Source organism: Solea senegalensis, linkage group LG2 (assembly GCF_019176455.1).
Source record: "Solea senegalensis isolate Sse05_10M linkage group LG2, IFAPA_SoseM_1, whole genome shotgun sequence".
NCBI lineage: Eukaryota > Metazoa > Chordata > Actinopteri > Pleuronectiformes > Soleidae > Solea > Solea senegalensis.
The window spans coordinates 21,296,517-21,322,762 of NC_058022.1; the positions used below are offsets into that span (position 1 = coordinate 21,296,517).

Below are 26,246 nucleotides of genomic sequence, written 5' to 3' on the forward strand. Positions count from 1 at the left end.
TGAGAAAAAACAATTTACAACAGATCAAAAGATGCCCAAAAAACTGCTTTAGACTTCCAATAAAAACATGGCTGTATCAAAAGCAGGTCTACTTGAACTAAAACATTACAATATTCTGCATCAGCCTGCATTAGAAGACCATTCAAAACAGGTGACTACTATTCTAATGCAGTTAATTCATACCACCAATCCCAAGTCATAAACCTTTCCATGAAAAACCTGGCCTAGTGGCAAAAAAATAACATGCTTCAAGCAAGTCTTACACAGAACTTTTTTAATCCCCATATTATATCAGTTTTAACATCAAAATGAACATTTTACAATTTACCTTTACAATGGAGGATGATGTGCTGGTTTGTGGGGCTGATGTCAGCATCAAAGTACAGACAGTGAGCTTTATTTAACTCGCACGTTAAACACCGCCGTGGGAACAGACCCACAGTTTTAACACTGAGGAGAAATGAGAAGAAGAGAAAGTAAGACAAGGTTCACAAAATGACCTGTTACAGTTCTCATCTCTATAACAAACAACTGAAATTGAATTTTACACAGCAGCTCTTTTGCTATAACAGAGATGTAAAATCACAGTTGGAAATAATCAAAGAATTGCCAAGTCCTATTTAACTCTCTCAGATTCAGGGCTCATGCTGGCTCACTGTCACACTCTTCTGACCATGTGAACTGAAATGAGCCATCCATAATATTTCCAGTGCTGTTCCATTGCTTTATGTCAATGAGCTGCAACAATTACAACTCAACTCAATGTGAAATAATCTGGAGCTCTTGTGAAATTAATTTGTATGCAAAGGTAAAAACATTCACGCCAAATTATTTCACACCATGATGGCTGGCTTTTCTCTAACACAGGAAAAGGTCACTGAATGAATCAAGACAAACATCAAGACAAACTTCTTGTAACAATAAATTGAGAATTGTTGATCAGACTTAATGTGTAATGTAACATCAGCATTATCAGTAGTGTTCATATGTTGGATTTATATTTTTAAAAAGCCTGTGTCCGGACTCACAGACGGGTCACACAAATTTTTTTTGGGTGCCCAAATAAATGTTCTGAATCGTTCCAACCTTTTATACAAGTTTAATTTGTTATAAATAACAAGCATGAATAATTTAGGAAATTATTCTATTAATGTACCAATTGAAAATGTTACTAGGTTTTACAGATATGGCTGTAAATTAGTTTCTACATTATGAACAAATTTGCTCATTTGCTATTTTGAAAGTGGGTTACCATATAGAAAGTTTGGGAAACACTACTGTGTAATAACAGTGGTGTGCGAGAGTCTAACATTAATGGAAACATCTGGCTTTAATTTGGTTCCGAACTAACCTGAAAAGTTGTCGTCTCCGTGATGAACCCTCTGTGCTGAGAAAATACCTAAAAAAAAGAACACAGTGTGAGTGAACTTAATCAGTAAACCTCGTAATGATTTTAATATTTTAATATGCTTATTAACAAAGCACACAGAGTGTGGAAGTGGAATCTAAGGCTGTGTTCACATTGCAGACAAATTTGATTTTAATGGCAGATGATCAAATCAGGTAACCACATAGGCGTACCTACATTTTTGTTTTATTTCAAATAAAAATGCAGGAAAAATGGAGGCTATCTCAGTCTCTAAACAATTGCCCTGTTGAAGGGGACATATTATACCCTATTTCCCCAATTAAAATAGTTCCCTGGTGTCCCTAATAAACATGTCTGTGACATGCTTTGTTCAAAATATCATAAGGATTGTGATGGTAGCCGAGGGTACGCTATCGAGTGATAGTGGGTTTGGCTAGGAAAAATCAGAAGCAGAGTGAAAATATGGACATAAAGGTTTATTCAGGCTTGAGGGAGAAAAAAAAATCCAGCATTAATTGTCCATGGGCAAAATTCAAATAAATCAATCAAATTAAAAAGGAACAAAAATCAATCAAATTAAAAAGGAACAAAAATAAATCAAAATTCCGCACAAAGTCAAAGGTCAGCAAAAATCATAAAATATAGCAGGTAGACAGCACCAGTTACAATTATGGGGTAACATATAACAAGTAATTAATACACAAATAACAAGACAGACTCTGAAACAAAGTACATGTTCTTAGATGTCAAAAAGAGACAGATAAATAGAAAACAGTCCACTCTCTTGCCCATGAAAACGACACAAGACAGAGTGGGTTTGAACAAGACCCACCTCTGTCATCCCCATGGTCATGACTACTGTGGACTAGGCCAATTAGGCCCGGAACCAAATAAATGTTAACGTTTCTAGACGGCTCCTTTTCGCTGTCGGACAGACGCGACCAGACTGCGGAGAAGGGTCTAGCTGCAGACCCGCAGACCACTCAACGACACACCCCCCCACTCAACGACACACCCCCTCACACTACACGACACTCTGATTGGGTCACAGAAGAGACTGCGTCTGAAACGTGATGACGTTTACTAACATGATGACGTTACTTTTATTGAAACTTTATTTACACACGCGTATTTCACAGACACTTGTTGACAAAAGACTTTTATCCCGGTGTGCGACGGAAATAGAGAGGAATAAATACTCGTGTTGACTTTTATGAACACAGAAATGTTCTTTCTGTGCAATTTGTGAATAATTAATGTCACTTTGTAAACTATGAAATGTTATAGTCAAACTGTTAAAATATATAAATGCCAGTTGGAAACAGGCACGTAGTTCTTTAATTATCACGTTCACACAATATAGTATCACGTTTATGTGATCTAATTATCACGTTTATACAACATACTATCTCATTTATATGATATAATTATCATGTATATACAACGTAGTATCACATTTATATAATAACATAGTTACCCATTTAAGTATCCAGAACCAAGTAGTAATGAACTGGACTGCATTTGCCTGTAAGACTTTCCCTGTCCTAAAATATATGCAGGCTAACTGAAATAAAATAAAAATTAAATGACACTGTTGACTGTGATTCAACAGAATTTTTAATCTCTAAACATGAAAAATATTATTCATCATCAAATCTTTTAAATTAACAATTGTAGAACTGAGGTCACAAGTTTTCAAATTAGCAAACTGTGTGCAACTTTTCAGAGTCATTTAAGGATTAAAAAACAGATAAATACTAATATATAAAGAGCATATATTTTATCTTATACGTTTCTTGGTTGAAAATGAGACAATGTTATATTGTCAATGTTATAACCTGTACATATAAATAAAAGAAAAAAAAGGAAAAAAAAATCGCTGCCTCTTGGTTGCTGTTACAATCGCTATCGTTACAGCAGACATTACTGGTTAATAAACCACACTTAATTGATTTAATGTACACAAATAAAGACTATTCATCCAGTGTTCAATATCAAAATGTGTTTTTTATCCATTCTTAACTTTTCCTCCGTCAATTTGTACCCGACACACTCTCTTCATACTTCATCAACGTAAACGTCATTACGTTTTTGCGACCACTGGCCGCAGTCTGATGCGAAGTGGTGCGAACACACGAAACACGTTTGCTGACTTTATCAGGCGCATTAGCTTCATATATAAAATCCTCTGAGGCTGGACGTTTGTGTAAAACACTGTGCTCCACTGTGCAGCCACAAACAGCACACTTGTCCCTCCGCGTTGACATAATATCGCTCTTCCTCCCTCGCCTGCACTCTCGCAGGGACAAGGTGGAGCTTGAAGTAAACTTACTGGTGGGGCGGTAACATTCGCGTTGAAATGCGCATGCTGCCGTCATAAACGCAGGGAATTCAACATCGAGTGTTTTATCGGCTATACTTACACTAAGGGGACCATGAAAAAAGGACTGAGTATACTTTTTCCACACTTTGGCGACTGGTAGGGCCTCCAGAGTCCCAAACATAAGTATTGAAATGGTTAAAAAGTTAATTTTTAACCATTTTAACCATTTTAACCACCAAAAAGTGCCAGTAGGCAATTTATCTCACTCCACCAACTTGAGTTCTCCTCCATTGTACAGCATATGTGAATACTTCCAGTTCTTCCATCGCCAGTTTGGTGTCAGTGTGTGTAACAGTGACAAACAAGACAATATGAAGCCCAATTTTAGGAGCCAGAATGTTCAGAGTGAGATTCACCTATCAAAATCTAATCTAAATCACATTTCAAACCACCCCCAAATGTGGTTGGAATCAGATTTGGGGCACAAGCAGAGTGAGTTGCCTTCCACCAAATACATTATGTTCCCGTTCCATCAGTCTACATGCTAATGTGTCCCCAAGTTGCTCCTGGCAGCTGCACTGGAAGTGTGTGAACATGGTTGACAGATGTGTGATAGAAAAAGCAGTGAATATAGTAGATGTGCTGCAAGAAGGTGTGTAAATGGATGAATATCATGTGTGGAGCATTTTGAGTGGCCATCAAGACTAAAAAGCACTTCATAAATACAGACCCTCTACCTTTTGAAAAAAATCTGATTTCATGTGCTGCCAAAACTTCAAACCCAATCCAGATAAACTCCAAATTGAGAAAATACATTTAAGAGTAAAAAATACAATTTGACCTTCATTGTCTTCATTTTCAAACACATCAGATGCAGAGAGGAGCATGTTGTGTTTTCTTTGTAAGAAATGTTAACCAACACCTAAACCCAGTTACACTTACAGGTTGTCAGTGTTCTCGTCATAGGCAATGATCCTGGTCACCTCCCAGTTTCCTGATGTGAGGTGTCGCACTTCATTTTGATCTGCTCTGAACTGAAATAAACAAGACAAAATGAGGTTGGGGTCACTTACTTGAAAGTGGGAACTGCATTGCTGTGCGCTGTGTATCTGAGAAACAACAGCAGTTTTGCGCTGCCCAGTTTGCCAAAATATTTTCAGAAGGTCCTAATGTGAATATGTATAAAGTTGATGAAAAAATTTAGATAGCTGCAAATATTGCAAAACAAAGTGCCTCTCCAGCGGCCTTTTTATGCAATGATCTTAGCAACAGCAATATTAAGCAGGGGTATAAATTTGCTGTTAGCCAAACACACAGGAACACTTGAAATTTGCACAACAGTTGCTAAGGTACCAGGCAGAACATTAGCTGGTTGAGACAAATAGCAAAGACTAAAAACGTTTTCTGCTTTTTAACACACATTTGGGGAAAAGACTGTATCGATGGTTAGGCATAAATTGTCGGAATTTGACTAAAAAACTTTATAAGGCTGTCGTCATGAAAACAATCACAGCAGCAACTATTCATTGAAATTATGAGCACTTTCTGAGATATATTTTTATAAACTGATCAAATTGGGGACATCATAACTTAATGATATTGAAATAAAATTTAAGTAGAGACTATCACATGGTACTTCAATTACAATTTGTAATATAAGATATTAACTAAAAAAAAGTCATCTTATGACTTTATTGTACTGGACACCAAGTCAAACCCTGTCTCCCAAAAAACATGTTAAATTGTACTAACGTTTACATTTGATAATGGACTGCGTTTTGAATCAAAGTATTCCTCGTTTTTGACATATCAAGGTTCAATCCCCTTTTTTAACCTTAGTCCTTGCATTTATCACTTGGAAATGAGTTATGGTAAAAATCCCCAAGTGAACACATGAAAGGGCGGACTAGGGCTTAGTAGTAGGGGCACAGGGTGAAATAGGATTGAGCCAAAATGAAGTAACTTAAAAGTCTTTGAGAAAGAGGTGCTGCATATAACAATGCAAGATATCCACCAAGCAACAGGCCACAATTCCAGGCCAAATAAAAACTGAAAGTTTTGTTGTGGCCTGTCATAGTCAGTATGTTTACATGATGTCAGAAAATACATGTATTATTGTCTTAGTTCGGCTAAAACTGGACCTTTTAAAATACGTGTAAACATGTTAGTCCAACTGAAATTGGACAAATTTGAAAGTCTGACTAACACACCCTAAAAACGTCATCGAGAGTTGCATTACTGTCACAACACAACATAGCCAATCTGCTCCTGGTCTCTTTCTTCTGTCTCTACCTCTTGTCCTTTCTCTCCCCCCTTTCTGTCCCCCACCTCACCTGTTTCACTCATTTTTCCTTTTACCCCAACTGGTCGAGGCAGATGGCTTCACATCTTTGAGTCTGATTCTGTCAGAGATTTCTTCTTCTGGTAAAAGGAAGTTCAGTCCACTGATGCCTAGTGTTTGTTCATTGTGTGAATTGTTGGGTTTCTCTGCTCTCCATGATGTTGTCTATGTACAGTGCCTTGAGATAATGTATGTTATGATTTCATACTATACTAATGAATTGAATTTAATTGTATTGAATTGAATTTAATTAAACATCCATCCTGTGAGTGAAGGACATAACTCCATTCCATTGTGTTTGAATACTGTTGCTGAATAGTGTATAAGGATTGGTTGAGAATAAATACGACCATCACCTGTGTGGTGAACATAGCGATGTGATGAAACTCTCCACGTCCTCCTTGTTTGACAGGAACAGTCAGGAAGAACCTGTTGCCATCTTTGGAGAACACCGGTTCTTGGTTCTGCAAAAAAAATAGTTGTAGTTGCCCCTGAACATTATAAAAATACAGTACATATGGGTAGTATAATCAATTTAATGCCAATAAAAACTAAATGTTAATTTTGGTATTTTACTTAGTACTTCTGTCTATTTTATACTTGTTTTTTTTTCCACAAAGTGTCTCACACTTTGTGCATCAATAGTAATAGCCTAACAATGTAATAATGTTCATATTTTGACTGAACTTAATCAATTTAAAATCTCTTGAATAAAATCTCAAACAAAATCTATCTATGTAAATATTTTAACCACATACCATAAAGGTTGTTATGTAATTTCCACCAAAATTAATGTAGATGCTTGAGATTTTTTGTGGAGAGCTTGAAAAATACATTTGTGCGTATCTGCACTGACACAAACACACATACAATGCAGCGATTAACACCTTGAAAACACGGGCGACCGTATGTACCTAGTTTGTCAAGTGGTTAATTACAGCTAGAGCCAAACATGTACGGCTGCAATGCATGGCTATATGTTCATACCCTCATGAAGGTTTTTCCGTCTTGTACCTCCAAGTCAATGAAGAAATAGCACATGTTATAGCTGAGTAGATTTAACTCTCAATTTTGCAGGAAATTTAATTAATGGAGTCAAAATGGTCAGGGAAATATAGTCAAATCTATTTTTCTGTCATGGACAGGTCGCCAGTCCATCACAGGGCCACATAGACAAAGAACCATCTACTTTCACACTCACGCTCAATTTAAAAAATCACACAAAGACGGGAAGAACATGCAAACTCCATGGAGAAAGGCCCTTGTTCTGACTGAGTCTTCTCACCGCAACAGCAAGAGTGCTAACAACTACACCAACCATGTGGTCCTTTTTCTAAAAATCTAAAAAAAGTGCTCCCAAAACACCAGTTAAATGTGGACAAAACAGTTGATATGATAAGAAAGATTTGTTATCATATCAACTTGTTTTCATGTGTAGTCAAATTAACCTGACAGAAGAAGGTTAATTTAACAAGTTCTGTCAGTATCCTGACAAAACTTGTCAGTGGGAGCAGGTAGCCTTTTACAGCATAATTTCCCTACTTTACATTTGTCTAAAGCTGCTTTACTTGGATCAAACATCATAACTTAAACATGCATGACAATATCCTATAATCCCTATATCCTAAGTAACAGTACTGTAGCACAGAGCATAGAGTGTAATCAGTGATTATATCTAGACTATTCAATTGAAGACATTGTTTTGGGCAGATTATCTATTTTAGTACAACACAAATAGACAAATAGAGTTGTATTTGACTACATTATAGATCCATAACCTTGCATATTGGATGCAGGTATTTAGTTAGTTGTTGGGATGTACAGTGGCAGATATTGGGGGCTGAGAATGTTTGAGGTTCTACCTACAAAGAAGAGCTCAGAGAAGCCCAGTAAAGCATAAGTCAGATATTAACATGAATCAGGTCATTTTTGGGACTGTGAACTTCACAATTTAAACAGTGTCTTTTAGTAGATTTTATAAATCTATAAATTGAACAATTACATATTGATGTGTATGGATTTTAGTGTTGGAAATGATTTTGCTAATGTCAGTACACTTGTCAACAAAATAAACAGAATAACAAATATTTTATGTACCTGAATCTTTATTATCTTCAAGGTGAGTCATTTGTTGCATCTAAATCCAACATTTAATACCAATTTTACAGGTTGAGCAGCAGGAAACCCTCTGTTTCCATGATTTTGAAAATACTTTTCTGGAGAGAACATTTTTAATGAGACCTCTTGCTGTCAGTCATCCTGTTTTTGCATCATCACAACTTAGATTTTGGGAGTGAACACAACCGTTCTTTGAAGATGCATAAAGTGCAGAGTCTGCAGATGTTATGAGATACCGGTGTCTTTTATGTCCCACAGAGTTAAAAAGACTTTAAATAAAATATGGGATCACCTGCCTTTTTATCGATATGACTTGTAAATTGCTGAGAAGTTTACCTGCTTGGAGAGCCAGACCTCAGAGCTTTCTTCGTGTCTCTGAAAAAGATGACAAAACAAAAGTCACAAAACAAAAGGTCATTATCATTGCTCCAACAGATGTTTGCAAAATGCAAAAATAACTTATCAGGATTGTTGAAACAGTACAATCACATTCTTTTTCCAGAGGAGTTTTCTTTTGTCCACAATAAAAGTGAGAAAGTCCTATACCTACTCATACATTTTCAGACAGAATTGTCTGTCACATAATGGAGCCCTTATTTTGCTGTTTATTTTAACATGTCACTGGGGACACCTTCCCCCAGACTGAACCCTCATTCCAAACCAATATTCATGAGCAGAGCCAGAGTTTTGGCAGTGCATCCTGGATGCTGTGTCCAGGCCTGAGCTAAGCTGCCTCTTGGCTGCATGGGCAGAATGTTTGTTCGTGCAAATCACACCAAATCAGGAAGCACAGCAGTGGAAAGCAGCCGCTTGACTCCCACATTTCAGCTGGAGGGTTGGCAGATTGCTTTGTGCCATCCAAATAGGAATCAGAGAATATTGCAGATGTGCTGCGATTTCATCAAAGTTTGCTGGGAGCCAAATCATGAGTAGTTTAAGGCCAGGCTTTCAATGCATCCAGCACTAACTGAAATGCTGTCGTAATCCAGAGTCTGAAAAAGTGTGGAAAATGACAATGGGAATAGACATGCAGGCTTTATTTAGCTTTCAGCATGTTGTCTACAGTTTGACTGCTGAACCTTTACAGCAGCAGAGATGTCTGTGATCTCTGTCACATTTGATGTTGAATTTCTCTCTCTTTTCTCTGAAACTACTGTAATATTCCTGTTGAGATTTAAGGTATCATCAATTTGTCTTGCTTGCATCTTGAAATGTCCAGCATATTTCATTTTGAAATCATACCTTTATAAACCCAGTTTTAAATGAGTTTGACCAGTAAATCAGCAATCACGTCTGGGTCAAATGGGTGCACACATAATTTAATCTTCATTGGTTTAATTTTTGGCATTGATGCAAATTCCAGTAGCCGGAGTGAACACAGATTCTGACTTCAGAATCTCCTACAAAAGGGAACCAATTGCAAACCCCTGGTGTACTATAGGTGGGATTATACAATGATGACAGAGAAGTGGCATCTAGCATCTAAAATGGCGGCCAACGAAGAGCAGTTGTCTTTCAGTTCAGCTGTTGCCTCCATTTTAAGAGACTTGTTCCACAAAGCTGATAAATGTCATTATATAGCCATTGCACACTTGTTAACGTATTATTCGTCACTGCATACGATATCCGGATAATTTGTCTGATTGGATATTGGTCTATCCAATAGCAGACAGAGGCATTTTCATCTATGTCCATTGGTCACGCTTCTTGAGTGACACCCACACTCAATATCAAATGAGCTTGAGATGCAGTCCGGTGATGTTTCCAGTTCAGTGCTAGGACGCGGATGAATCTTAAAACTGATTATATGCCCAGCAACTTAACCTAAATTGTAAGCAAACCTTGCTTTTCACATATTCAGGCAGCACAAGATAGTTCATAATTTTATTTTATTTCATTTTATTAGCAACCTTTATATATATTGTTAAGGTTATGAATGTTATATTATATTGTTATTATTACTATTAAGGGCAATTGGTTGTGACTTGGTAAACCTCTTATGCTTTTTTCTTTTTTGCGCTAAAAATGCTTCAAGAAATTAGTAGAAACTGTTTTCACTTTCCATTTGTTTTGGTCTTTTCAGCTGCTCTCTGAATTTACATTTGAGAGTCTAAATTTACTGAAGGTGTGAATGAGAATTGTTGCTATATTGGTCCTGTGATCAAGACAGTGTTTCCTCACTTCTCTAGGGGTAGGGATGGTGAGTGTTAATTTTTAAATTAAGATTGATTGGCTGATAACAGCCAGCCTGTTTGCATGGTTCATCATCAACAAGATAAACCTTCATATTTATGACAATTAATGGGGGAGATATTTGCAGATACGCCTTTATCAATCCCCTTGTCCCAGGACTCCTAATGTCCCAGGGAAACAGCACAACACTCACTGTAGTGGACATATTTTCCAAAAGGGCCAGGTTTTGCTCTACCTAAATTGCCTTCTGCCAAAGAACCTGCTGAAATCATAGTAAAACAATGTTTTCAAAGTCCATGGCTTTCCTAGGGATATAGTTTCTGATCGGGGGCCCCAGTTTGTGTCCCGGTTCTGGAGGGAATTCTGTCGGCTAATCGGGGCCACAGCGAGTCTGACCTCGGGATACCATCCAGAGTCCAACAGCCAGACAGAACCCCTGAACCAACAACTGGAAACCGGTCTACGGTGCCTGGTATCCCAGAACCCCTCCTCATGGAGTAAACACCTGGTCTGGGTTGAATATGCCCACAATTGCTTGCCAACCTCAGCCACAGGTTTTTCACCTTTTTAAATGTGTCTTTGGTTACCAGCCCCCTGTGTTTCCAGACAACAAGCAGGAAGTGTCAGTGCCCTCTGCCTATGCCATGATTCGCCACTGCCACCACATTTGAGCAGCCACCCGACAGGTGCTGATCCAACAAGGGGACCGTGTCAGGCAGTGGACAGAAAAAGGCAGCCCGCGCCCGCTTGCAAGCCAGGACAAGAAGTTTGGCTATCCACGAAACCCCTGCGCCTCAAAGTACCATCCCAAAAACTGGCACCTCGGTTCGTGGGTCACTTCTCCATCACCAAGCTCATTGGCCCTGCTGCGGTGCATCTACGCCTGCCCCAATCCCTCAGAGTGCATCTCACCTTTCATGTGAGTCGAGTCAAGCCTGTCATGGAAAGCTCTCTGGTACCAGGCACCACGCCCCCACCACCTCCTGAAGTGGTCGAAGGTGGCCTTGTATACAAAGTCAAACAGCTGCTCGCAGTGCGCAACCGTGGTCGGGGACATCAGTATCTAGTTGACTGGGAAGGGTACGGACCAGAGGAGAGATAGTGGATCCCGGCCTGATTCATTTTGGACCATGGTCTTATTATGGGCTTCCACAGAGACTATCAGGATCAGCCCACTTACCCACCCTCATGTGTATTTAGTTTCTGCATCTCCCTTTGTCTAGTGCCATAGTTTCATCATTCATGTCACATCCAGCCATTGTCTATGTCCACGCCATTGCCTTGTTTTACGCTCCTTACCTTGGTTCTGATTTTATGTTCCTCGCTTCAAGTCAGTTTTTTCCTCTGCGTCTGAGTCCTGCCTTGAGTCCTGACCTGACATGGGCGACTGATTTAGAACTATCCTGAACAAATTTAATACAACTGTTGCTCCTGGAATACCAAATAACTGTAGGCTGAGACACTGCCCCCCCATAAAATATAAGATATATAGCTGAACAACAAACTTGACTGGACTATGACCATTGTAACTCATTTCACATGTATATCTGATATTGGGCAACAGAGTGAAGAAACAGAAAGCTGAATTGGCATCTGTGTCCACACAACTCAAAAACATCAGATTTAAGTCACTTCTTCTTCTTTTCCTTTCGGCTGCTCCCTTCAGGGGTCACCACAGCGAATCAACCTCCTCCATCTCACCCTGTTCTCTGTATCCCCCTCTCTCACACCAACTAAGTTCATGTCCTCTTTCACTACATCCATAAACCTTCTCTTTGGTCTTCCTCTAGACCTCCTGCCTGGCAGTTCCAACACCAGCATCCTTCTACCAATATACTCACTATCCCTCCTCTGTACATGACCAAACCATCTCATTCTGGCCTCTCTGACCTTACCTCCAAAAGATTTAACATGTGCTGTTCCTCTGATTGACTCATTCCTGATCCTATCCATCTTCGTCACTCTCAAAGAGAACCTCAACATCTTCATCTCTGCTACCTCCAGCTCTGCTTCTTGTCTTGTCTTCCTCAGTGCTCAGTGTCTCTAGACCATACAGCATCGCTGGTCTCACCACTGTTTTATATATCCTTCCTTTCATTCTGGCTGATACTCTTTTATCACACATTACCCCTGACATTTTTCTCCACCCATTCCAACCAACTTGAACATGTTTCTTCACCTCTTTTCCACAATCTCCACTGCTCTGGACTGTTGACCCGAAATACTTCCTCCACCTCCTTTATCTCCACTCCCTGTAGCCTCATGGTTCCACGTGGGCTCCTCTCATTCACACACATATATTCTGTCTTGCTGCGACTAACCTTCATTCCTCTCCTTTCTAGAGCATATCTCCACCTCTCAAGCTTTTCCTCCACCTGGTCTCTGCTCTCACCACAGATCATAATGTCATCTGCAAACATCATAGTCCATGGAGATTCCTGTCTAACCTCATCTGTCAATCTGTTCATCACCACCGCAAACAAGAAGGGACTCAGAGCCGTACCCTGATGTAGTCCCACCTCCACCTTGAACTTCTCTGTCACACCAACAGCACACCTCACCGCTGTCTCACAGTTGGTATACATGTCCTGCACCAGACTAACAAACTTCTCTGCCACTCCAGACTTCCTCATACAGTACCATAGTTCCTCTCTCGGCACCCTGTCATAGGCTTTTTCCAGATCTAAAAGGCACAATGCAGCTCCCTCTGACCTTCTCTGTGTTTCTCTACCAGCATTCTTAAAGCAAATACTCCATCTGTATTACTCTTTCTAGGCATGAAACCACACAGTTGCTCACAAATGACTTCTGAAGTTAAGTTGTTAAGTTGCAGTCTTTCAAAACATTTGAGTTTGACTGTGCACTGTTTTCACTTGATTGCTAAAAAGTCCATCACAAAAATACTTTCTGTGTTACTTGAACAAGACATGTGAATATATTTGCTCAGGAACCACATAGTGGACTTTAAGAGGAAAATGATGGTGAATGAACATAGGTACAGGGAATGAACAGTAAACTAAAGTGTAACCTTGCAATCTGACATAATTTAAGAATTGTCATACATATCTTATGAAAAGATGTTCTTTATTTGCAGCAGTTATTAAGCAATATGTACGTTGGCCGACAGGGGCAAACAAACTGCAATGACCCAAAACACATGCAGGAGGAGAAACAAGGTACATATTCACGAACACTGCAGATTCCCAAAACACTAGCAAGTACCAAAACACCAGCAAGTCTCAAAACACCGGTAAGTCCCAAAATGCCAGCAAGTCTCAAAACACCGGTAAGTAAGTCCCAAAACGCCACCCAAAACACCGGCAAGTCCCAAAACACCAGCAAGTCTCAAAATGCCAGCAAGTCTCAAAACATTTGCGTTTGCCCCTCTCGGCCGACAGAAACGAAATCAGAAGCGTACTCAAAAACGGAAGTGCTCGGGTCTGTGGGAGCTCTCGTTTTCGTGCAGCTATACGACCAGTCATTACGATGCTTGTGGTCTACTTAATTGTTACTTTATTAAAAGGCCTTTATTAAGAGGTTATCCTCTTATATAACCCTGCAGTTTTTATGATCATGTTTCAATTCAGCAGTAGTTCTGTTTTTGAGTGCATTATAAAGATAAGAAATGCATGGAAGAATGTCCTTCTTCCATGCATTTAATAAAATAACAATGCAAACGTGGGGTGAAATGCTTTTTTCAAGATTTCAGTCTCTTTACTGCACACACATTTTCATTACTAACATTAGACTAACATTCAGTTCTTCATCGTATAACTCTCTCTCTCTCACACACACACACACACACACACACACAGAAACGCACCGTGACACAGGCTCCTGTGGTAGTGTCGCACACGGTCAGGATGGAAATGTTCTGGGCACGGTTTAGCCACCTCACAGATGTCTTCGTTTTGCTTATCCACTTCACCATGGTCACATAATGCTCTCTGAGGAAAACAGAATAATCACACTGGTTGGAAAATAATATATGGTTTGTTACAAACAAATCCAATTTCTGTATAATAGCAAATCATCAATCACCATCTTATAATATCCTATAGGTTGCTACTATAAATACAGCAGGTCACAACAGATGGGACATGTCCAATCGGCATACACACACACACACACGTGCACACACATACTGTACACACAAGTATTTTCAAACACACGCATAACAACATACCATACGTATGTGTACAGACATACAGTACATACATACATATCAATATACACACACTAAATATGTACATGTATATGTGTGCACATGTAGGCATGTAAATGCAGAGTGTGTCATCTTCACACATCATATACACTATGTTAAAAAATTAAACAGCTGACACACTCACATGTGTCTCAGAGAAAATAATTTTGCTAAATTTTACAACCCAATTTTAAACGTTTAGTGACTTCTAGTCATTCAAATTTTGTGACAAAGTCAGAATGGATATTTTACATAAATTTACATGCACTTTAGTAATTGGCATGACGCAATTATTACTTTATTTTACTTTATGTAATGTTTAGTGCTGTCCACTAAACTGTCAATTAACGCGTTAATTTTGGAGATGAATTTAAATAACTTAACACATTAAGTGGTGACGTGTGCAGGCAAACTGAGCCATTCTGGCTACAGGACAGTCTACGCGCAAAGATAGATGAGGACGGACTTTTATGCAGAAAGTTTAATTTCAAAACAGTTACCAGACAGCTAGTTGTGTAGTGTGTATGTGTCATGTGCAAACATGTCCACTCAGACCATATAACTCCAGTGTTAGCTTCTCTACACTGGCTCCCCGTACAGTTTAGAATTAAATTTAAAATCCTCCTCCTCACGTACAAAGCACTTAATGGTCAGGCCCCTTCATACCTGAAAGACCTAGTCTTACCCTATCACCCTAATAGACCACTTAGGTCACAAAATACAGGTTTACTTGTGGTTCCCAGAGTCTGTAAGAGTAGAATGGGAGGCAGAGCCTTTAGTTACCAGGCTCCTCTCCTGTGGAACCAGCTTCCAATGATAGTTCGGGAGGCGGAGCCTCTCTCTGTATTTAAAGTTAAACTTAAAACTTTCCTTTTTGATAAAGCTTATAGTTAGAGCAGGTTCAGGGAAACCTGGACCATCTCTTAGTTATGCTGCTATAGAACTAAACTGCTGGGGGATTTTCCTGTGGTACACGCACGTTCACTCTCTCACACTCAGGATTTGATTATGACTTTTTATATGTCATTAACCTTGTCTCTTTCTCTCCCTAGTGTGTTGTTTAATGAATTGAATCATAAACGTTGTAGAATCCACAATGAGCTTGTGCTCAACTTTATTGAACGAGCATAATGATAACCGTGTGTTACATGTTCAGTGCCCCTGGTTCTACTAGCTTACTCATGCAGTTGACCTTGTATTTACTTACATCGGTAGGTCCACCTTGTGGCCATGTCCGAAACTACAATTATATGCACTCTGCATATCATATCAGAACATCCCCCCTTCTCAGGATCTAATAACATTGATACTTACTTCAAACCTTGATCAACATACTGATACTTACTTTAAACATTGCTCAACACACAAATACTTACTTCCAACATTGAGCAATACATTAACAGTTTTAAACAACCTTTTTTTTTTTAAAACAAGAAACACAAACTTTTTTTTTTTTATGTGTACTCTTTTCTTACTTTCTTTTTTTTTGTACACCTTCTTTTCTTTTTCTTTTGTTTGTTTGTTTGTGTTTTTATTCTTTAACAGTGAACCAATATTCAGTCCATACACTTACAAATCCAGTCTATCAGGTCTTTTTGTCTGGCGCCCAGATCTTCTCAGGACAGGTAATTCCGACTGAACATTGCTTGTGTCCTCCTGTGAATGTCCATCAGTGTCATCATTTGATGCTGCGCTTGCACTGACTGCATCAGCATCAATTTCAGTCTCTGTAAAAGTCTCTTTTGTTTTTAGAAGGCTGCGGCGGTTCCTTCTGAGCACGTGTCCTTCCTCAGTCTTCACTTCGTAGGATCTAGGTCCGACCTCCTGGAGTACAGTTGCTTTCCTGTTCCATGCATCTTGATCCTGGATTCGTACCATGTCATCCTTGGCGAGTGGACTGAGGGGTTTCGTCGATTTGTCGAAGCGTTGTTTTTGTTTCCATTTCATGTTCTCCAACTTTTTCTGTATCCCTGTGTTGGGCTTGATGTCTGTGTAACAGGGAAGGGTTGTGCGTAATCTGCGATTCATTAACAGTTCTGCTGGGGATAAACCACATTCAAGCGGTGCAGCTCTGTAGCTTAGAAGAGCTAGGTAAGGATCTGACTTGCTGTCTGTGGCCTTTTTCAGAATCTGTTTGATGATGTGCACTCCCTTTTCGGCTTTGCCATTTGCCTGTGCATGCTGAGGACTGGAGGTGACGTGATTGAAGCCATAGTGGCTCGCAAACTGCTGCCACTCTTTGCAGTTGTAACATGGACCATTGTCACTCACTACAGTCTTTGCTATTCCATGCCGGGCAAATATGGATTTTACATGCATAATGACAGTACTGGCATGTGTGCTGGACAGCAGGGCAATTTCAGGGAAATTTGAGTAGTAATCAATCACTAACAAATAGTCCTTTCCATTGCAATGAAACAGGTCAGTTCCAACTTTCTCCCAAGGTGCAGTGGGAAGATCTGGAATCATCATGGGTTCCCTTGCCTGTTTGCTCTGGTACTTTTTGCATGTTTCACACTTTCCTGCCATGTTTTCAATGTCCTGATTAATGCCAGGCCAATACACTGAGCATCTGGCTCTCCTTTTGCATTTTTCAATTCCGAGGTGTCCCTCGTGTATCTGTCTAAGTATCTCTGGCCTAAGACTCTGTGGGATGACAAGTCTATTGTCTCTCAGTAATAGTCCGTTTGCCACACTTAGTTCTGCTCTGATGTTGAAGTATTTTGGACAGGAGCCCCTGGGCCATCCGGTAAGTATGTTTTTTATTACTGTTTGTAATTCTGTGTCTTTGTCCAATTCATCACGTACTTGTTTTGTTTTGACATCAGATACTGGCAGTGACTGAACAATCATGTTGACGTGATTTTCAATGTCTTTCTCAGTGGAGCTCGCCTCGCTCATCACTGGCGCTCGTGACAGCGTATCTGCTATCACCAAGTGTTTGCCTGGAGTGTATATTAACTCAAAATCATACCTCTGCAGCTTCATGATGAGTCGCTGGATCCTTGGTGACATCTCGTTGAGATTCTTTTTGATGATCGACACCAGAGGGCGATGATCTGTTTCGACAGTGAAAGAGGGAAGCCCATAGACATAGCAGTGAAACTTTTCTAGCCCATAGGCCAATCCCAAACATTCTTTCTCTATTTGAGCATATTTAGTTTCAGTTTTGGTCATTGACCGCGAAGCGTAGGCAACTGGCTGCCAGCTATCTCCTTCTGCCTGCAGGAGGACAGCTCCCAGGCCATCTTTCGACGCATCTGTTGAAATCTTCTGTCTCTTTTCTGGATCATAATACGCTAGCACAGGGGACTTTGTCAGAGTAGCCTTGAGAGCATTCCACTCTCGCTCATTTCTTGTTGTCCACTTGAACTCTGTGGAGTCATGGAGTAGTTCCCTCAGTGCTGAAGTTTTCACAGATAGGTTTGGTATAAACTTGCCGATAAAGTTGATCATCCCCATTATTCGGAGTACCCCTTTTTTGTCTGTGGGGCGTGGCATGCTAAGGATCGCTTGGATTTTTCTCTCATCAGGCTCAATTCCTTCAGAGGACAGCTTGTCTCCTAGGAATGTCACTTCTTGCACGCCAAACTGACATTTTGCACGATTCAATTTCAGTCCATTATCAGATATCCTGTGGAGGACTTTCGCCAGTCTCTCGTTGTGCTCTTGTAGGGTGGACCCCCATATCACCACATCGTCTATGTAGCAACGTACCCCTTCTAGGCCCTCAAGCATGTTGTCCATCGCACGATGATAGATCTCTGATGCTGAGATTATGCCAAAAGGCATGCGTAGGAATCTGTATCGACCGTAAGGCGTATTGAATGTGCAGTATCGTGAGCTTTTGTCATCTAGCTTGATTTGCCAGAATCCTTGTGCTGCATCTAACTTGGAAAAATACTTAGCACCTGCCATTTCACTTGCAATTTCCTCACGTTTCGGTATCTGGTAGTGCTCACGTTTTATGTTCCTGTTTAAATCTCCTGGGTCCATGCAAATTCTCAGTTCTTTGTTTTTGTTCTTTTTGTCTACACACACCATAGAGTTAACCCACTCCGTAGGCTCCTCAACCTTTGTGATCACATTCATCTCACACATTCTGTCCAATTCTTTCTTGAGGCGCTCCCTAAGTGGAGCTGGGATTCTCCTTGGAGCATGGATCACTGGTTCTGCATCCTCTTTCAATTGAATTGTGTATGTGTAGGGAAGGCAACCCAGTCCTTTAAATACATCAGGAAAACGTTGCACTATGGAGTCAACTGTGCTGTTGTGTGCCCTCACAGCGTCTGAACAGCTGATTTGGTAGACTCTTCTCACCAGATTCAGATTCTTTGAGGTGAGTCCTCCTAACAGTGACTCACGACCCTCAGGTACTATCGAGAACAGCACACTGTATTGTTTGTTTTTCACAGTCACTCTCAGTCTGCACTGACCTTTGCTTTCTATTTCTTTTCCGTTGTAATCTTTCAGCTGCACTGATTTCTTGAATATTTTCGGCTTTTCTTTCATAGCCCTGATTTCTGTCATACTGATCAGATTGGCTTGTGCGCCCGTGTCAATTCTCAGTGCTACCAAAGCTCCATTTATTGGCAGTGAAACAATCCAGTTTTCATCCTGTTCGTGACGCCACTCTGTGTGCCTTTTATGTGCCTCTGTGGCTTGCACTTTCTTTACATTTTCACATGACACCATGTCTATGAAGAACGTCTCACCCAGGTCTGTTTCCTCAACTACCCTCACTGGCTTTGATCTGTCTTTAGTCAGGCACTGTTTGGCGAAATGATTTTTTCCATTGCATTTTGCACATCTTTTGCCATACGCAGGGCATTGCATTGGTTCATGTTTCCCACCACATCGCTTGCAGTTTGCTGCGTTTGCGTTTTTGTTAGTTTTCTGTTGATCATTTCTTTTCATCTTATTTCTGACGACTGCAACTTTAGCGCTCTCGTGCACGACTGATGCACTCGGGTCTGCAAACGTCTTTGCATGCTGTTGTGCTAGTTCACTAGCATGGCATATCTTCTCAGCCTCAGCCAAAGTTAGCTTATCGTCTCTTAGCATCCTTTCCCTCGTCTTTTTGTCAAGTATTCCGTAAACTATCTGATCGCGGACCATGGAATCTTTAAGATCTCCAAAACCACAAGACTGTGCCTTCAGTTTTAAATCAGTCATAAAGCAATCAAATGTCTCTCCTGCCTGTTGCATTCGTGATCGGAACACGTACCTCTCGTATACAATGTTCTTTTTCGGGGAACAGTATGCTTCAAATTTCTCAATCACTTTACCGTAGTCTTCTTTGTCATCAGCCCTCTCAAACTCGAACGTATTGAACACTTCCATGGCTTGGGGACCCGCGACCGTGAGCAGAATTGCAATCTTTCTTGGCCCTGGCTTGTTGTCCATGCCCGTGGCAGACAAGTACAGCTCGAATTGTTGCTTGAAAGACCGCCAATTGCTGTCCACATTTCCGACGAGTTTCAGTCCCTCCGGTGGCCTTAACGTCTCCATCCTCGGTTATTTCGGTGGCTTGACACTAAGTTTTACTCCTGGTACCATGTGTTGTTTAATGAATTGAATCATAAACGTTGTAGAATCCACAGTGAGCTTGTGCTCAACTTTATTGAACGAGCATAATGATAACCGTGTGTTACATGTTCAGTGCCCCTGGTTCTACTAGCTTACTCATGCAGTTGACCTTGTATTTACTTACATCGGTAGGTCCACCTTGTGGCCATGTCCGAAACTACAATTATATGCACTCTGCATATCATATCAGAACACCTAGTTTGTGTATTTCCTTCCTTCCCTCTCTCTCTCTCTGTATTCTCATCATGCAGGTTGCAGGATAAAGATCCAGTTTCCGAGGCTACGCTCATCGTCACCATTATTATTATTTTGTAATTAAAAAGTCGATATCAGTAACTGTATAAACTTGTAACCTGATACAGTTGTTGTGTATCTGCTGCTGGTCTCCCTCTCTCTCTCTTCTGTCTCTACCTCATCTTCCTCTTGTCCTTTCTCTCCCCCCTTTCTGTCCCCCACCTCTCCTCTGTCCCCCATTTTTCCTTTCACCCCAACCGGTCGAGGCAGATGACTGCACACCTCTGAGCCTGGTTCTGTCAGAGATTTCTTCCTGTTAAGAGGGAGTTTTTTCTCTCCACTGATGCCTAGTGCTTGCTCATTGTGTGAACTGTTGGGCTTCTCTGCTCACCTTGATGTTGTCTATGTACAGTGCCTTGAGATAATGTATGTTATGATTTGGCGCTATACAAATAAAATTGAATTGAATTGAATTGAATTGAATTTAATTGAATTGAATTGCTGTGTGTGTTGTATTTCTCTGTGTAAAGATTTACTAACATGTTTAAAACATCAAGATGCCTTTTTTTCTGCCAAAATTGTGCTTTACAGGAGAGAAAGTTTAAAGAAAGCCATTAAAACAATCTAAAAATATTTTTTTGTGTTGATTCTACATTAATTCCATGATTTTATATAAATAAATATCTGTTATAAACTTCAGGTTTATTCTAGCGATTAATCGTGATTAATTACAGAAACTTGTGCGAACATCCCTAGTAATTTTACATAATTTTTCTACACAGAAACTTGATAAATGCTGCTGCTAAGTATCTAAAACGTATTTACTATCATTTTTGATTACCACTTTAATGTATTTAAAATTGAGTTGATTGAGTTGGTTGTTTTATTCTTTTTTTTAAGGAGCTTCATGTGAGAGTTTTGTTGTATTAAAATGACGAAAATAGGTCAGCAGCGATTAATGATACAAGACAGTTCATTCCCAAATGCAATTCTAATCTATAATCAGTTCCTCAAACTACCTGACAACGAGTCCATGGAGTCTATAAGGACACTGCTATCAAAACATTGGATTGCATTATGATTGCAGTACCTTTAAACTCAAGATGCATTTCTTACACATAGCCCCTTCACAATAAGGATTGAGTAAGATGGGAGTGTTGATATATATTTATTTAAGACAGAAAACAGTTGGTTTATTTGTTATTTAAATGTTTCAGATGGATGAAATACATTTTTAAATTGCCCTTTAAAATTGGCATCATACATTAGGCATCTATTGGACTGATTTACATCTGCCCCAGAATAACCCATATGTGTCCACCTACACACACACACAAACAAATCAATAATCTTTTTGGACACTTTATCAACTTCCATTCATTTGGACAACCTAACCATAGCCTTATCCCTAACTTTAACCACGGCCAGGTAATGCTAAAAAATCCTAACCTTAATATAACCACTATTCAGATCTTAGCCCTAAGCAGTTCCTCAGTTCCTCAGAGATGAGGTTCTGCCTCATTAGGAACAGGTTTTGGTCTCCATAAGGACTACTGGTCAGTCTTTATGCCAAAGAAGGTCCTAAAGAGGTAACATATACAGACACACCCACAGATACATGACAAACACACACACAGAGAGGTAATAAAATAAAAGCCAGAATAGAGAGTTATTTTCCAGTTGGGAATGTTCACATTTCATTCATATCCTCCTGGTTCTTACATCTACACCAAATGACTTCAATGTCATGCTGCTGTATGTCTTTTGTCCTGTATGTTCTTGAAAGGACACTGTAACTTTTAAGAAATGCTGGAATTGTCCAAATTATTGTTCACAGAGAACATCATTTCTCTGAACATATGTCTAGTCTTTTTGCACTACAGCTCATTCCAGCATTACACAGTCAGGCCGGAACAAGTAGTGCCAAAAGACAGGTTGCGGTCTTGCTGACATTTCCATCAGTAAAGTCACACAAGATGTATTAATACCTTTCAGAATAAGTTTATCTAGAAAATAAAGGCAAGGCTGTTGACAGATACATGTCCTGTGTCTCTGAAGCATTAACATCCAAAACAACACATAAAAGTCAGTATCTATGTCCATTTTTTGTGACATTCATACATTTTGCAAAGTTTCCTCAATCTACCGTTCATCAGGGCAGCCTGTTCAACACCATACAAGGTGCACTAACTGGTGTCAGAGCCAACATCATATTACCATACTTATTTTTGACCCACGGTCTAGGTGTTACTATTTCTGGTCTATATCTTCCTTCCCACAATAACGAGGTAGGAGCAAAATTGATTTTTGACAACTGTTACTGTTTGCACTGGCTATTTAAGGTAAAGGGGCCTATAATGTTTAAAATATATTACCCCAATGAAACTAAATGATTTTGAAGTGAAAATTTGCACACAGCCACAAGGTAGGAGCACAAATCCCTTTTTGGCAACAGTTATACTGAATGTTACTGTTTGTACAAGCCTATTACACGTATTTCAAGAGGTAACAGTGGGCTATAATGTTTTTGCAGGAGTGAAGGATTCTCTGCTGAGAAGATGGATTTGCTCATGTGCCTTCATGGTGTGACAGAGAGAATTGAGAATCATAGCTAAAAAAACAGTGTTTAAAAAGAGAAACAAATCAAGGAACTTAATAGAAATGTGCCAAAGTCAATTTTGTTAAGTGCAAGTGCCAAGATTTGATGGTCATGAGACAACAGTGCACAGTCTCACATGATGCATGGCTGTAATATAAAGAATTGCTGTGTTACATTAAGGACAATACTTCGTGTCAGCACTAATTAGTGAGACACTTTGCTGATTAGTTCCATTGTCATCTGAATCAGTAGTGGAACAGTTTAGTCATGGAGGTGAAGAAGAGACAGAGCAGCAACAGCAGATATAGGAGTCCTGTAAGCTTGCCCTTGAAATCTTAAGGATGCATCTGTCTGTCATTTTACTCACAGACTGTGCGTAAATGCAGGGCAACCTAGGCAGCAGCTCCCTCCCCATGCTAATGGGTACACAGTCTTCTGCAACTGCCCCATTAACAACTCCAATATATTGCACATAATAAGGAATTACATTCAATCTGCATTTTACTGATGAGGGCAGAAGCATGTACCAGTGTGTGCAACAAGCAGAGTGTATGTGTGAATCCACATCTAAGGTCATGTACGGTCTGAGGCAAATAAACTCAGCACCAAAAAAAACATCAGTTGCTCTCTTCCCTCCCTCTAAGTCATTGTCCACAACTGCTATCTCTCCAGAGCAAAGAACATCATTACAGACTCCTGGTCACCTCCATTTTGAGCCTCTGCCTTGAGAAAGGCGATACAGGTCAGTGCAAACACGCACCAACACTCTTGAATAGGCTTTTCCCTGAGCAGACCTGGGCATTTTACGGCCCGCGGGCCACATACGGCCCTTTGGGAATCCCTGTCCGGCCCGCGGTATGTCAGTCATAAACACAGATGAACAAGTATTCATGCTGCGCATGCAATACAACTGTGTTGCTTTTATTTTGAAAAGCCTGACATATGGACGCACGTATCTGTGTCTGTCTGCACAGCAACAGGTGACGCTAGCCAGTTACCCCTGTTAAAGAAAAGTTAATTCCGAATGGTGTGTTTTCAACAATACATGGACTGCTAAATATTTCTTTACACGCATTAAAGGTAAAGGTAAAGCTTAGTATATGGTACACAAGTCGCTGTGTTTAAGGATTACAATCTGAATCGCTACCACGTGACCAAACACAAAGAGAAATACAAGAACTTATCTGATGAAGAGCGCACAAAGGAGTCGGAGGCAGCCTATATTGAAGACAACGTTAAGGACGATGTCCGTGGTACCTTTCTTACAAGTGTCTCGGTTTAAGTTCAGGAGTTATAATTATCTCCCTCCCTGTTTATTATTTTATTATCTAACCAGCGAAGCACCATCACTCATATGTAAACTCATCCACTGTGATTGCAGCATTAGTGTGTGTGTGTGTGTGTAATCATTGTGGATTTGATGACGATTGTTGTTCTATTATTCCAAGGGCACAGAAGTGAAAACTAAAACATCCTGCTAGGGTTACTGCAATGCAAGGACACAACCAGCTGCAGTTTAGTTCCTAATCAAAATGTGTCCAGTGATTAAAAAAAGACCAAACAAATAGAAAAATGGTTAGCCGATGCTCCTCTCACCTTAGTTTGAGTGTCTCTGGAGGCATGAGCTCCAGCGTGTGCGTCGGCCCATAAAGATTGACGACAAAGAGCTTCACTACTGGGTTGGGTTGGCCAGCCTGTGTGCAGAAACAAGAATCAAGTCTGAAAACCAAAGCCTCACACAAATGCACTTTCAAATTGTTCTTGTGTCTCAATTCTCGGGCTGCTTCATTTGGAAGAGGTGGTCAGAGGCTGAACCAAAAATGGGAGCAGTACAGATCACTACCATAAAGCCTTATTTACAATCCATAGGACATACAAATCCATCAGTTTGTGGCTGTGTAAATTATCCTTGCTGAGAGAGATTCTGCATCAATGTGACAGCACATAATGGATTATAGCCCTGTGATAGTGGATGTTGATTTTGCAGTTGCTATTTTGTAGTCACCATCTCCATATCGATGTTTCATCTTCAACCATTGGACCAAAACTTCTTCTTTGTGACAGTCTCTGGATTGGCTCCAACGAAACACTGACCACTTCATTTTCTTGTATTCCTATTGTCAAATCTGTAGAATTAAATAAAAAATCTCTTCGCTCTTATTAATATCAAAAAGTACACAAAATCCAACAATAAACTAAATTAAGAAAAAGCGAAAGAGATTGCTAAAGGATAGTGTGTTGTTACTATGGAGAAACCATAAACCTTTTGTTCAAGGTCCCACAACTCCTTTAAATTTTGCGGGGTGACATTGAGCAACTGAGTATGAATCAAGCTTAACATGTTTATTTATGTACAAAAACATTATGTTTCAAGGCCTGTGGTTTTACATGTGTCCCATTATCTAAGTGCGTTCAAAATATCCATCTCCGGCATGCAATGAATCTCAGGATAGGCTGGTCTGTGAAGAATCTACTTTTGGGGTCCTTTGTTGCTTGGGGATGGAAGGACACAATTATCGCAGCCTTGGAGATGTGACAGTTGAGTTGTGGCATTGTGGCACAATAAGCCTTGAAAAAGCCTTGGAAAGATGCTGCATTTGATCAGTGGTGTAGTATGATAAATCAAATGATTGATTTGTTGTTCTGTGTTGACAGTTTCTTTTTCGCTCCAGCTGCAACTGTTCAAACAATGTTTTGTTATTATTATTATTATTATTATTATTATTATTATTATTATTATTATTAATTTTATTATTATTATTTTCTGTGCTTCCACTAAGGATGATGATGATGAGGAGGAGAATGATGACGAATAACCCAGTGTCCTACAGAACTTCTATGTGCACTTTACATTACAATACAATAATAACATAGTAACAATGTTATAATAGTGGTAATCACGAGATGTCTGACAACATGGTCAACCACTGAAAATAATCAAAAAAGTAAGTTTTTTTTTATGAAATGCAGAAGCTAGAGTGATGTGTCAGTCACATAATATTTGTGTGACTGTGGTGAATCAGTGGTAGAGCAAGTTATTTATAAACTGGACGGTTGTGAGTTTCATTTTGCGGCTCTGTTAGTCTATATTCTGATGTGTCTATGTGCAAGACACTGAAGCCCATGTTGCTTCTGGTGGCTGTGCCGGCAGCATGTGCGTTTGTATGAAAATGCGCTGCAAATATATGAACTGTATGGTGTGTGAGTGGCTGGGTGTGAATGGCTGAATGACAAAACTAGTGTACACAGCTTTTGTAGTCAGGAAGTGCTATATAA

The 26,246-nt window shown here is 39.8% G+C and overlaps 1 protein-coding gene across 2 annotated transcripts in view; it reads right to left on the reverse strand.

The window, feature by feature from the left end:
- LOC122785266 (inactive dipeptidyl peptidase 10-like) overlaps window positions 1-26,246 on the reverse strand; it is a 280,721-nt gene that overhangs the window by 20,974 nt on the left and 233,501 nt on the right. For both annotated transcript variants that reach the window (XM_044050998.1, XM_044051006.1), the window contains exons 10-16: window positions 24,567-24,664; window positions 14,168-14,291; window positions 8,488-8,526; window positions 6,390-6,497; window positions 4,635-4,726; window positions 1,352-1,399; window positions 329-450 (exon numbers count right to left, since the gene is read on the reverse strand). In XM_044050998.1, the coding sequence (XP_043906933.1) occupies window positions 329-450; window positions 1,352-1,399; window positions 4,635-4,726; window positions 6,390-6,497; window positions 8,488-8,526; window positions 14,168-14,291; window positions 24,567-24,664 (631 nt within the window). The remainder of the gene's footprint in view (window positions 1-328; window positions 451-1,351; window positions 1,400-4,634; window positions 4,727-6,389; window positions 6,498-8,487; window positions 8,527-14,167; window positions 14,292-24,566; window positions 24,665-26,246) is intronic.